Raw genomic sequence first — 13,480 nt, 5'->3', positions numbered from 1 at the left:
TTTAGTTTTGTTTATTTTTTTTTTTTTTTATTATGTATTATTTTTTTTAACAATATTTCTATTCAATAATAACATGAATTTTAATCTTTACGATAAAAAAAAGAATACGTGAAAAACAGTGAAATTAAATCGTTTGGTTAATTGCACAAAAAATTTTCACGTCAGCGAAAATTAATCGTACATCATCAATAGAGAAAAGTATAAAATTTTGAATAATTATTAAAATATATTGTAATGTTTTCCGTACAAAGAATGAATTAAAAAAATCTCATCTTGTAATGTAATTAGAATGACAATAGATTTAGTTTTAAATATTTAAATATTATATTCGTAATCTGTACACGTAAAACCCTACAGAGATGAGAAAAATGTCTCTAGATTAGAGTATAAGTATCACTAAAAAAAAAAAAAAAATATTGAGCCAAAATTAATCGTGAAACAATTTTTCCAAATATAAAAAAACAACTCGCGCGAGCGAACTAGATGAGAACAAGCGATCACAGTAACATCCGAAAATCCACCGACGAAAGTCTCAATCGTCGCACCAAAAAATCCCACTCTCATCATCATCATCAACAACAGCAACAGTAACAATAACAGCACCCCCTTCATCATCATCAACAACAACAACAACAACAACAACAACAACAACAACAACAACGCACGGCCAAAAGGTCGGCTCGGGGGTACGAGCGAGACTGGCAGGTTGAATCGCTTGGGACGCAATGAAGGTACAAGGTGCAATAGCCCAACAGTAGGTGTGAAAATCATCGCTTATCATTGTATCTCGCAAAAAGCGACCTTTTGGGTGGGATCCTTGTTCTGGTCCTGCTCGGTGGACTGTCCCGGCTGGGGCTGTGCGCTCTGGCCGGCGATTGCCGCTATCGCTGTCTCGCTTTTGGGGCTGCCCGCTAGTGAACCCCCACGGCTGCCGTGGGGGTTGAGCGATTGTCATCTGAGCTGGAGGGTCGAGATCATCGGTGGACGTATTGGCTTGTTCAGTAGGATACGCTCGATTTCCGTCATCGTGGCGACCGTCAGCCTCGGGATCAGCTGTAACACCGTTCGGGGAATTTTCAATGGTTCGACAAACTTTTTGGCAGCTTATTTATTGTTAGCTAATTACTTTATGGGCCATTTTTTTAACCATCGAAATATTTTTACACCCCAACGTGTAATATTTGTGACGTTTCATCGCGATCTTTCTTGCTAATCTAGGGAGCTGGTGGTCTTTAAATCCTAAATTATTGAGAATTCAGTCAAAATGTAATTTAATTTCCTTTTTTTTTTTGTTGTATGAATTTAATTTCTTTAAAATTACTACATGCTAGCGTAATATTCAAATTACATTTTTCAACCCGTCTTTTTTTATTTAAAAAAAGTTTTCTCAGAGTATTAAACGTCAAACGTATTTATTACCGTATTGCTGCGGTACGAAAACTTTTTATAAATTATGAGCTTTCGTTACAGGAGACCAATAAAACTATCGTTATTAAAGCCCACTGTCACTGTAGTTTTATCAAGAATATATTTAAAGTACTTTAACCGTCGAAAGTTTAATTTTTAATTGTTTGAAAAAATGAACAAACTGACCTGCAAGCTCTGAATATTGTCGTAGAGTTGCTCGACGTTGGTCGCACCGAGTAGAAGGCACTGAACACTTTCATTCTTTAGGGTCCACGCGATCGCCAGTTGGGTGAAGGTGCAGCCGAGCCTCTCGGCGAACGCGCATATCTCGCGCACCTTGTCCGGGCCTTTTCTAGTTTCAGAGTCAACCGAGGCTTTTCGCCACTGCTCCTATGTTGGAGAAGAAAAAAAAAAAAAAAAAAAAAAGGAAACGGTTACACGCGTGCTTTTTTTTTCTCATATAGAATCAATGATTTTGTAATGATATTGCATCGTGTATAATAAATAAATATATGCGAGCGACACACATATAATGATTGATATTTGTATGTCTGGAAGAAATGCGTCTAATCGCTATTGTACGTAATGTATCACAGTGTAATTGTGACTTGTGTGAGTGTATATATTACAGTATATAGTTGTACCAATCGTCCAATGGTTGTTCAATACTTTATGATGAATTTTTTTTTTCTTTACATTCTAATTCTTCGATTTTTATGTTTTATTGATTTTTTTTTTTTTTTTTTTCTTTCTAACAAATCTAGCGTGCAACTAATGATTCACATTTCATAAGGTGGCTACGGTAAGGTTTTTTATCACTAACTATTGCTCTACTATTGAAATATGCAACACTACATTTTAAAAGAGCACTTAAGTGTACTTGGCAAATATTCATGACTAGATAGATTTCTCCCCAACACTAAAGTTCCAACACCCAAACGCATTCAACAAAAAAAATAACTTTTAAAAATGTTTCTGGGTTGATTCATTTTTTTTTTTTTTTTTTTTTTTTTTTTTTTTTTTTTTTCTAAACATCGATCACAAACGAGATTAGACAAACCTCTTTACACAAAATCTCAGACTCGTCCTCCGTCCAACTGAAGGACTTATTCTAAAAAGAAAACGAATAATTTTTGTAGCCATTTTATTAAAGAAAAACATCAATTTAAGAATAATAATTCGTTTTATCTACTGAAGCATCAGCCTAACAGGTATAATAAAAATATCTTTTCATTCCGTTTCAATATGATGAACAACGATAAAAAACAACAATTGCTCTATTGTACGTATAATATGTATATATATATATATGCGTGTACATGTACATAAACATTCATTGAGCTGCTGCGGCAAGATATACATGTATTGTATTTCTTGTTTTGAGATTGAAAATAAAAAATATGATTGGCTGACTCACTTTGTACGAAGATCTGGATCTTGGGAGAACGGACATGCCACCGCTGTCATCGACTCGCGACGAAATCAAGCCTATCGATATCGACGACCAGCACATTAACCCAACACCTGCCATGCAGATACAAGGATATTAAACAAACGAAGATTTTTTTTTTTAGATTATAAATAAACCAATGTTGAATTGTAAAATGTACAAGTTATTTACTTCTCGAATGAAAAATTTAAATCCCTCATCATTATAAATAAAGCGAACGTTTATGATTGTACAAGCAAAAAAAAAATTTCATATGGTCCCATTGAATAAATAAATAAATAAATGATCATTAAGAACTGAATAAATAGACGATAGATTACCAATCTTGTTGTACAGTTCCGGCATGTAGAGCTCGGGTTTTTCCCTGTAGAAAAGATGATACTCGGCCTGCTCGACTATAGGGGTGACGCAATTGAATTGCCGGCAATTCGAGTAGGCCTCCATTATTTCGCAGGGCGACCATCTTGATGTCCCCCAGTACATGACCCACCCTTGGTCTATCACGTAATTCATCGCACGAACGATTTCTGGAACAAGCAACAAAAAAAAAAAAAAGAGAGAGTGAGAGGCAATTTTTTTTACAACTTAATCCTGTAACGGGTATCACGATGGCCACGGGGCTCGTTTTAAGCCGCTTATCCATTTTTTTTTTTTTTTTTCTTGCCTCCGTTTCAGGTGGAGTATGGATTTTTCGAGTCGTTACGTAACGCGGGCAGATATAAAGCCCACGAGGAGAGATAATTCAAGGCGATTTCTCGAACTTTGCGCGAATCGGAAAAAAATAAGCAGTAACAATGGTAATAGGAGAAAAGGACGTACCTTCCATGGGACACGTGGAGTCGACTTTGTGGATCATGACGATGTCTATGTAGGACAGCTGAAGCCTGGCCAAGGACGCCTGCACCGTCTCGATGATGAATTTCCTCGAAAGTCCTCTCGCCTCGGATCTGTAAATACACCTCGAGTTGAGCAAACAACCAAAAGTACTCTGCAGTGTTAGGTATATACAAGTGCTCGGGGACCTAAACACCCTGTGACATTCCATTGTTCACGCTAAAGCGTGGATAATCCGAGTAAATATGTACATGTCGAAATGTACGATAAATCATGAAGATAAATTATTGCTCGACTTGGGAGGCTTCTATGGCATCAATCTCCATTGATTGCTCTCATGATAAATATTCGGATGAACTTTATTTTCAGCTGATTAACGACATAAAGAATGGAGCTATAATTTTCACTGAATGTATTTTCTTTTTTATGCAATCTCTCTCTTTGGCATGTTTTTGTTTTTTTTTTCCAGTATGCGTTGAAAACCACGTTATCGATTTTAAACAATTGAATGAAAGTGCTCGCGTATTAACCCTGTACCTCTAATTTTAAATACCTCCAAATTATGGTTTTTTTTAGATTTTACACGTACCTTGTATACATCATCAATAGCTTTACCATTCAAATCCCCTGTTATATGTATACATCATCCCTGCTCTCCTATAGTCGCTCCGTTACATCATTTGAATACGTAATCCAGCTTTGCTCGTGACGAGCGATACAAGTATATTACCGATACCCCGTGCACTGGTTTCATATATATAGGTACTTGTAATAGTAACAATAATAATAATAATAACGTCAATTACTTGGGATTCCAGTAAATTTTCGTCGTGACGATGTAACTCGTGCGCGTCCAGTTGCGCTTCTGAAGTATACGGCCGAGTTGGGTCTCGGCTTTGGGCCCACTGTGGGCCTCGCTCAGGTCGAACACGTTGATGCCGCTCTCGTAGGCGAGGGCTATTATCGCCTCGGCGTTATCCTCGGTGTTTGTGCCGTTCACGCCGCCAAACATCGTCCACGTGCCTGGTACGTTTGAGGCCCAGGTGGTGCAGGTATCGATGAGAACGAGAAAACAAATTTTTGGGGGTGGTTTTTTTTTCTATTAGTCAAAAACGTAATCTTTTCTCTCCAATCTCCGATTTTCATTAATATTCACACATGTAATAAACAAGCCATGTTGTGCACAATCGAAGGTATTGGGGTAATTTTTACCGTTAAAGTACCTATAATATACGGTAAGGTTTGGTAAAGCTATTTAAATGCTGCAGTTAAAGTGCATTTTTTTTTCCAATCGTACTTGTACGGTAAAATTACCGCGACATGTGTGTATATAAATCATGTAAGAGGGTGTTGCGTGGTCGATGTAAATGTTTACGTGACACTTTGGTTTGTCACTGAATGAGACTTTGGTGGGTTTTTAATGTGGTATTATTGGTTATATAATCATTTTTTTTCCATCCCCTTCCAAGTGTCAGTGGAGGTGTTACTGCTAACACGATTAAGACAATCGCTTTACATGCTCAGTCTAGAAGAAGAAGCACAATTGAGGTTTGGAGGCTCAGTTCGGACTGACGAGTTTATTTTATCATTCGAGTGGAGGTTGCTTTGGCATGCGACATATATTTTATTATTTTTTTAAAAATATGTACAGCCATTGATTCTTTGACGATCGATAATCTACTGTTTGGCCATGGATTACAAAAACAATTTTTTTTTTTTTTTTTTTTTTTTTTTTAATCACATTAACTCACAGTACGAGAAAAAAATCAACTTTCTAGACGAGGGTTTGCACAGAAGAAGGATCCTCGAGTTGTTCAATTAATTAAAGTTTCTTTTTTTCGACAAAAAAGCGGTTCAAAGGAGACGCTTTGTTACAACGCGTCCATGATAATCGGAGGAAAAGCCATAAGCTGTCGGAAAACTAATGATCCCCGGAGGCACAAGTGATAACCACGCATTGTTCGCCGCAGCTAATCATAGTTTTAAAATGGTTTAATCACTTTTCGAAAAGAAAAAAAAAATAATTGTGAGTATCGAATTGTAGGCACGTGTATATTATTTTGTTTTTCTCCCCGTCATTCCAATGTACTTGACAAACGAACCACACGTAACGTACAAACAAAAAAAAAAAAAAAAAAAAAAAAACGTTCATCCAGACAGTAGCAAAACAAAGGGAAAACAATCATGTCAGGTATAATAATTGATAATGCAACACCACAACGATCAGCACAATAACGATCACGGCTATGCGAATATCAAATATGGGCAAGACAGCAAACAACAATTAAAAAATACGCCTTGGGCTCGTTGTGTTGCGGCAAAAGCATCATCATCATCATCATCATCATCATCACAGCTGATCCGAGCGACGAGGACGAGGGACGCCGGTGACGACGACGATCGACGCAGAGATGAAGAACTTAAGTACGCGTGCAACTCTCGACTCTCTCGAGTGCTCAAGAGAGGGGGACTGACTCTCGAGTGTGCCGTGGGCGGAAGAGGAGCACAGGAGGGAAAAGAGGGTAAGGAAAAAGCTCGTGTAACCGGGAGCTGTTTCCTATAGCCCGACCCCACTTTTTTCCCCCCACTCCTCGTGTCGTGCGACGATTCCCCACCCCCCAGTATTTTTATTCACGTAACTCTTGCAACTACTGGGTGTATCGGAGCTTCGGTGTCGGCAATGCATTGGCACTACACGTACATGCACGACAACGCGACGCGGAGTCGTTTCGGGATTTATCGTGGGTGAGGAAGTTTCATCGCGCGTCCCCTGGTATGTAAGTACAGCGAATAACCTTCTCTCTCTTTCTTTGCCGCAGGTTTACTTGAAAAAAAAAAAAAAAAAAAAAAAAAAAAAAAAAAAAAAAAAAATGTTGTTTAGATGCTAATTCCGTCCGGCAATTAGACGGGGTAAAGAGCAAGCAACCGGACGCACTTTTAACTTTTCAGATGGAAATTGGCCACGTGCGCGCGCTAAAGGACATATACCCAACGAAATAATTCAAGAGCCAACGCACGCGTACTTTTTTTCAACGCTAATGTCGCCTAAGCGCGAACCAGCCGTGCAATTAACTCGGCTGTTCGACAGCGCGGAGTCGAAAGGCTGCGAGCCGAGAGCTGCCTTTAAAGGGAAACGCTCAAAGTACCTTTTTTTTCAAAAACTAAAGTTACTCGCGACCGTACGACTCCATGCACGTGCTTTTTTTTTCTCTCTGCCGACTGGATCGTCCGGGCGTCTGACCAAAACGGGCTTTTTCTACTTGCTGTATGACGCGATTGAAACAGACACGCGGGAGGCAAGGATTGTCATTCGATCGGACATTTGTTTAACCCCAATGATTTACCCCCTTCAGAGAGTAAAGGAAAAAACAAAAAAAAAAAAAGGTACGTGATGGAGTGAAGAAAGGGTGCTGGTTTGGAAGCGAAACAAAGATAAAGGGCGCGAGCGTCAGTCGTCGTCTCAAAGCGTAAGTATACGAGAAAGGCTGTTGCGGAAGCGGACGTCGCCAAAGAAAGAGAGAAAGAAAGAGAAGAGAAAAAAAGACACTTTGAGGGAGTCAGTGAGCATATGGAGGAAGGGGGGGGTGGGGTGAGATTTTCGAGAGAAGTAGAAACAAACAAACAAACGGAGAGGAGCCGGGGAGGGTGGTTGATTGTGCATCATGAGTGGACGGGGCGTAAATTGGGAGGAAAGGGAAAAGAAGAAGAAGAAGAAGAAGAGACACGGAAAGCGTACCTAATCCAACATTGGAAACACGTAGACCGCTTTTGCCCAAGTTGCGGTAGCGAATACCTGGCGACGGGTTGTGCTGGAGGCCGGCGCGCTGGAGGGACTGGCCGGCCAGGCAGCTGGCCAGCAGGTGGTCCTTCGTGCCAGGGGTGCTGCCGTAGTGGCCGCTCGAGTCCGTGCCTGCGCCGCCATTGAACTCTTCCATGCAGTCTAGGCTCGCTATTGGCGCCCGGCATCTTCCAAATATACAAGTGCATAAATTATCAAAAACCTTTTTTTTTTTTTTTTTCCATGCAACGTTTTGATTTCCACTGTATACGTGCTCGGTGTTTTAACGTTCAAGGCACAGAGCAATAAAAAAAAAAAAATTAAATCCCAATGTACCAACATACTGTGCCGTTGGTTGCAGAGAGAGTTATGTTTCGTAATCTAAGTATTAGCGCTCTGTCGTGCATTTTTCACAAGCTCCCGGATGACGTTAAAAAAATACGGTCACGAGCAAAGGGAGGAAGTGATTTTTTTGTTGGGACCAATTTTGTTATTCCGCTTGAGCCAGGTGTCTTTTTTTCCCACGAGAAAATCCGATGTCTTGAAAAATTTTCATCGTGAAAAAACTTGTTTGTCACTCTCTTGAAATTTTTAAGGGTAGGAAGTTTCTTTTTCTTTTTTATTTGGAAGGTATAAATAAAAAGGACCATAAATAAGGTTCAAGATGCGGAACGAGAAGTACTTGGTGAGTGTCCCAGCGGGCTCGCCGTAGTTTTAAACTAACCCTTTAAAAGTAGCAGAGACACAAAAAAAAAAAAAAAAAAAAAAAAAAAAAAAAAAAAAAAAAAAAAGATAAAACAGAATCTAGTCAAAATCCCTGTACAGTGGGGGGTGGTGCGATCGTCTTAAACTTGAAACGTAACCGACGTAGCCCAGGAAGCGCATACGCAACAAAGACAACAAGTGGGTCGTCGGACCACAATCGAGTTAGCCCCCACGGCGATCGGGCAAGATAAACGAGTTAACCAAAGCCTCCCCCCCCGTGTAAGCTTCTCTCAACTTTTCTCACCCTCCCCACCGCCACCCCCGAAGTATCCGATCACACGCCTCGACGGAACACAATAGCCACGGGTGATATGGAAAAGGAGAGAATTGAATTGAATTTGTTATTAAAGAGCTAAGAGCAGAGCGCTCTTCGTAGCTCTAGAGAGAGAGAGAGAGAAAAAGCTCACCGATATATCGTAGGCAGCGGATACGAGTCGTCGTCGTCCATGCTGCTGTGAGCGGTGTGCGGCACATCCGTCAATTGTTGCAGCTGTAGTTGCTGCTGTTGCTGTTGTTGCAGTTGTCTCAGCTGCATGCGCTGCTCCCTCTCGAGCTGGAGCTGCCGCTCGAGGGCCTCCTGTTGTATGAGCTGCTGCTGGCGCTGGCGCTCGTGGCGCTCGCGCTGATCGCGCTGCTCCCGCTGCTGGGAGCTACTCGCGCTCGTGTCGGGACCGCTGCCACCGCCACCGCCGCGCGCCGCGCTCGACGGCGCCGGCTGCCCGAGGTTGCACAGCATTACGTGCGACATGGTGCTTATATTATACGCCCACGCTCTTTACTCTGTTTCCTCCCTCTCCTCTGTTGCGCGCGAGAAAAATCAAGGTACGAGCTTCCCTTTGTCTCTCACTCGCCGGCTCCTCTGCGTCTCCTTCGCTCGTGCAGACTCGCCGCCACGGAGCTGCCACCTCTCGCTGCACCACTCGCCCTCGTCCTTGCTGATACCGTTGCACGCGACATCGTTACAGGCACTCGTTCTTCTTTTCCCTCGCCCCCCGTCTCGTGGACCCTCTATTTTCGTTTTTTTTTTTTCTTGCCTTTATCGCTTTGAATAATCCAGGAGACCGGTCGTATGTTAGGCAGAAAGAAGACTCCCTTTTCGCGTATACCTACGTGGGTACGGATGAACCGCTGGAACAAAAAAAAAAGAACAAATTCGTATCGTTTTCTCTACATCCCTTTAATTTGTACTTTATTGGGTGATTTTTGTTATTGCGCTGGTTAATGTTGTACTTTTACGCGATCAGTGAGCTAGCGTTGATAAATTTTGCTCGTTATACGAACGTTGGTTTTTCAAAAAATTGGGCAAACAGCGTGCATGAGTGTATATATGACTCGTGGGGAAATTCAAGAGTACAATGGGCTTATAGTGGTTGCACGCGTTATAACGTTGACACATACAAATCGCGTTAAATATTAATTTATCGGCGTTTGATGCTCGCACGAGAGAATACAGAAAATATGTGACTCAAAAAAGCAAAAACCATAGCCAACCAATGGCATCAATTTCCTCGCGACGATTCATTTTACGTGTATAGGTACGCGTATACGTAAGTATATGTAAATGCACGTGATACCGCACCGCAGTCGCAACGCGTATACGTATATATACATGTGTGTCCTCGAAAGTTGTGTAACCGCATTAAAACTTTTATCCTGCGCCTCCGTACATATATATTTACGTGCACTCGCACATACACATGCACACGTACCCACCGTCCACTTTACCTCGGACAGAAGGCACTTACGATTTCATCGCTCGGGGCTCTCGGTTTTGAAAGAGTCTATTTGAAATTTCAATCCCTCTCCTTCTCGAGTACTTATTTAAAAAAACACTTCATCGCCACCGCCTCACAACAAACACACACATGTACACGTACCTAAGGCTCATCGATGCTGGCTTATAGAAAATAATCGGGCTCTTTGGGGAACGAAAATCGGCACTCCTTTGACGTCCTCATCGGTAATCTGCATCGAGAGGCAAATTTTTCCTCTTCCCTGGCAATAGATAGCCCCTCGAGCACAAACACATATACACACACACTCAATACTTCACTTATCCACCACAAGAACGTGCACCAGAGTAATCTGTTATGTATTTCTTATTTTTTATTTTATCCCTTTCAAACGATTTTCTCAGTATCGATTGAACGAAAACACGATCTTCATAGACCTGTACAAGCACTGATACACCCCCTGGAAAGATACTTACTCGCCTCGAGCGTGTATCGCAACAACGATGTGAACACACGCACGGGAGCACACATATGCATATACATTTATATTTATGTACACTGGCTCATTCAAGCTTTTCCTGCGATAAATTTTCCCCGGCCACCATTACACGCGACGTACGGGCCACTGCAACCTCATGCATATAATATCATGTGTGCGTGTATGATAAAACCATTGATCCAACTGCGGTGTACCCTCCTCTTGCACGCGCTAAAAAAGCTCGAGTTAACGCGCCGTTTCACCAGGATCACATCACTTTCGAGGTATTGTCGAGGATCGTTATCATTGTCGAAATAACAGGTACTTGTTGTTTTGCTCGTCTCGCACGGTCTATGACGTATACCTCGGATACTTAAAAAAAAAAAAAAAAACAACGGAGTTAAATAGCACGGCGACCCACTTTGGCCGGTTATCATCTATCGGAGGGTCCAACGAGGCGGATCGCATCCCCCATCGAGCAGCTCATCCTCGTAGTCTCGCGTCCATCCATACTCTCTTAATGCCCGATCAAGTATGGTGTACACCTACACGCGATAACAACTCGTGTGCGTAATCACGCGCGACAACGAGCTCCCATCGCTAACGGTCCCCCTCCCCCCTCCCCGCCCCCCAATCACCGAGATTGGTGTGCAGGATCGATTGTCCCTTGTCCTTCGTTCGCAGAGTATACATATAAGATCGTCGTATCATCTGGACGCGGCAAGTAGCACCTCGTGGCCCGAGCCGTTGGTCATCGGCAACATCTTAGCCGTGGTATCCCCCAAATACGAAAATCAGCTGACACTGTACGGGTGCAACAGCGTTGGCAGAAACGGCACGGCTAATGGAATTTGGCCGAAGAGCGAGGCGCTTGGCACGGACTTTCGTGCCGTTGTTACGAAGATCCATCGATGCCGCGGGACATGTGCTGGTGGTTGGGCTGGTAGTGCCTTGGCCGCATAACGACCTGGGGCACATATACACGCGCGCACGGGCACAGAGTCACTCGGGCGAGAGTGTCCTTGGCCGAGGGAGGCTCGGCACGTTTCAATTAACAATTGAAATAATATTAACAAATAACAGTATTGTCTGGCACTGCTCGTCGGCCAGGCGGTAAGGAGGCGAAGAAAAGGAAGGAGGGTGTGTGTGTGTGTGTGTGAGGAGGAGAAGGGGGCAGGTGGTTTTGTATATCGTTGGTATTTGTCGGGTAAGCGAGTTAAAAAAAAAGGTGGATGAGGTAATGCAGAGTCGGCCTGGCAATCTGACAATGTCACGGGAACGTCGAACGAGCGAGCTAACACTGCCAGCAGCGGTCGGTGGGTATGCGCACGTAGGTGCTCCGGCGACGTCGCGGTGGCGGACCGCACTGCGGCGGCAGCAGCTGCCTGCTAAAAGCAGCAGCGACCCTTATTCCGCGCTCCCTATCTATCTATCTATCTATATATATAAATATGTATGTATATATACACGCGTTCAACACCACCCCTCCCCCGGAGGTGCTTGTACGCTGCGTATAACTTGCAGCGGTGTCAGTCGTACAGGGTGGTGGTGGTGGTTCACCCCCTCTCTTCTCGCACCGCCACCACTGCACTGCCTCCGCCACCAGCGCGTTATCAGCTCGCTATATTTATAAGTAGGTATACACTGCTCTCTTCCTCTCTCTCTCTCTCTCTATCTGCCTGATGTACATGTATGTAATATATACGAGTACCTGCCCATACCCACCCCCTCCGCTTTATACCTCCTCATAATCGGTACTCGTTCTTCGCTGCTACCGTGCCTGTATCCGTAGGCATATATATATGTGCTGTTGTTGGCGTGCCAGCGTACCTGCTATTACTTCTACAGTTCCGTGTTCGTATATGCGTGTAAAGGTGTGAGCTTGGCAGGCGGTAATTGTTAAGAAGAAAGAGGAAAAAACAGCGAGAGTGAGTTGTATTGTCTGGGGCGGTGCACGTGCATACGTGGAAATGGAAGGTCAATGCGGTAGTTGGCCGGATACACCGGTAACTCCTCTCCTTCTTCCCCCCAAAATGATATTATTTCTTACCTCGTACCTGTACGTGCGTTTGTGTGGTGCATCCACTCTTTCTTGCCAATTGTGTGCGCTCCATTGTCTTCCAGATATCCAACATCAGAGGTTTGGGCACTCGATGGAGCTAAGCTTTTTCTTCCCTCTCATTTTTATCTTTTACGTTTTCCTGGCTCATGGATCATTGGATCGTCGATGGTGATAACACCACGGCTCATTGCACACCCTTTCCTATCTCAATTAACGAGAAACAAAAAAAAAGAAACAAGTATTTTTTTTATTCCCAGGATGTAAGCATGTTTGGGTGCACATTTTTGTACCCATACACGTCAGTCAGGGGCTCAAAGAGCCGAGATAACGAGCAGAACGACGATAATAACGCTCCTCTTCTCTTTTACCTTCCAATAAATCTACACGTGCAGTAAAGCGCCGAAGCTGGGCGCAGAGAGAGAGAGAGAGAGAGAAAGAGCTGTAAGTCTTTAAAAACAAACCATGCAGCCAGTCAGACGGGAAATATAAGTGCATCGTATAGAGTGTGAGAGAGCTACAGTGATTGTGTGTGTGTATGCACAAATGTACGCGCTGCACGAGCAAAGGGAGAGGGGTATAGCGGGGCTGACTGACCCCTTCCCCTTTTGTGCGCTGTGTGCGTGGGGTAGTCTCCGTAGGTATACAAGTATATATATATACGCGCGTGCAAAAAGAGGGAGGGATAGAGAGAGAGCTCCGACACAAGTTACAGGTATACATGTGTACAGATAGGCACGACTCCGAGGAAAGAGGGAGAGAGGAACGGCTGTTGGGAGGGAAGGGGCTGCGGCAAAGGCGCACGACGCCCGCCGTTCTCGTCGCATCCGGGGCATGGATCGACTGTGCAGGCTCGGCTCACCTACACCCCCTCCCCCCACCCCTCGTTCCTCTCCTCCTCCTCGCTATCTTATAAATATGTTATTCTTGGGCCGCATCGAGCATAAGCTTTCTTCCATCCCCCCCCCACCTTCTT

General features: G+C 43.4%; 1 protein-coding gene and 1 long non-coding RNA gene across 2 annotated transcripts; both read right to left on the bottom strand.

The window, feature by feature from the left end:
• Window positions 1–509: 509 nt before the first annotated feature.
• Hk (potassium voltage-gated channel subfamily A regulatory beta subunit hyperkinetic) lies at window positions 510–8,983 on the bottom strand. The gene is made up of 9 exons (XM_089591893.1): window positions 8,642–8,983; window positions 7,428–7,657; window positions 4,498–4,714; window positions 3,677–3,804; window positions 3,178–3,384; window positions 2,825–2,931; window positions 2,468–2,518; window positions 1,594–1,797; window positions 510–1,053 (listed from the first exon to the last, which is right to left on the bottom strand). Exons 1-9 carry the CDS (start codon window positions 8,980–8,982, stop codon window positions 952–954), a joined length of 1,587 nt encoding a protein of 528 aa, XP_089448019.1. The 5' UTR covers window position 8,983; the 3' UTR covers window positions 510–951.
• A 286-nt stretch (window positions 8,984–9,269) lies between these two features.
• LOC106636846 (uncharacterized) lies at window positions 9,270–10,503 on the bottom strand. The gene is made up of 2 exons (XR_001338899.2): window positions 10,112–10,503; window positions 9,270–9,362 (listed from the first exon to the last, which is right to left on the bottom strand). It is a non-coding gene; the product is annotated as an uncharacterized LOC106636846 (long non-coding RNA).
• Window positions 10,504–13,480: the final 2,977 nt, after the last annotated feature.

The sequence above is a fragment of the Copidosoma floridanum genome, unplaced genomic scaffold (assembly GCF_036245765.1).
Source record: "Copidosoma floridanum isolate Cflo_tuat_1 unplaced genomic scaffold, Cflo_Japanese_pri ptg000014l, whole genome shotgun sequence".
NCBI lineage: Eukaryota > Metazoa > Arthropoda > Insecta > Hymenoptera > Encyrtidae > Copidosoma > Copidosoma floridanum.
Note: the sequence above shows the minus strand (reverse complement) of the source record. Positions and strands in the feature narration are given on the sequence as shown.

What these genes read in the sequence shown, in the direction of transcription:
- Hk (XM_089591893.1), bottom strand. Translation starts at nt 8,982, where the DNA reads ATGTCGCACGTAATGCTGTGCAACCTCGGGCAGCCGGCGCCGTCGAGC. An exon ending in AAAATTTACTGGAATCCCAA is followed by an intron (nt 3,805 to 4,497) that starts GTAATTGACGTT and finishes GTGTATTTACAG; the next exon opens with ATCCGAGGCGAGAGGACTTT. An exon ending in CTCCACGTGTCCCATGGAAG is followed by an intron (nt 3,385 to 3,676) that starts GTACGTCCTTTT and finishes TGCTTGTTCCAG; the next exon opens with AAATCGTTCGTGCGATGAAT.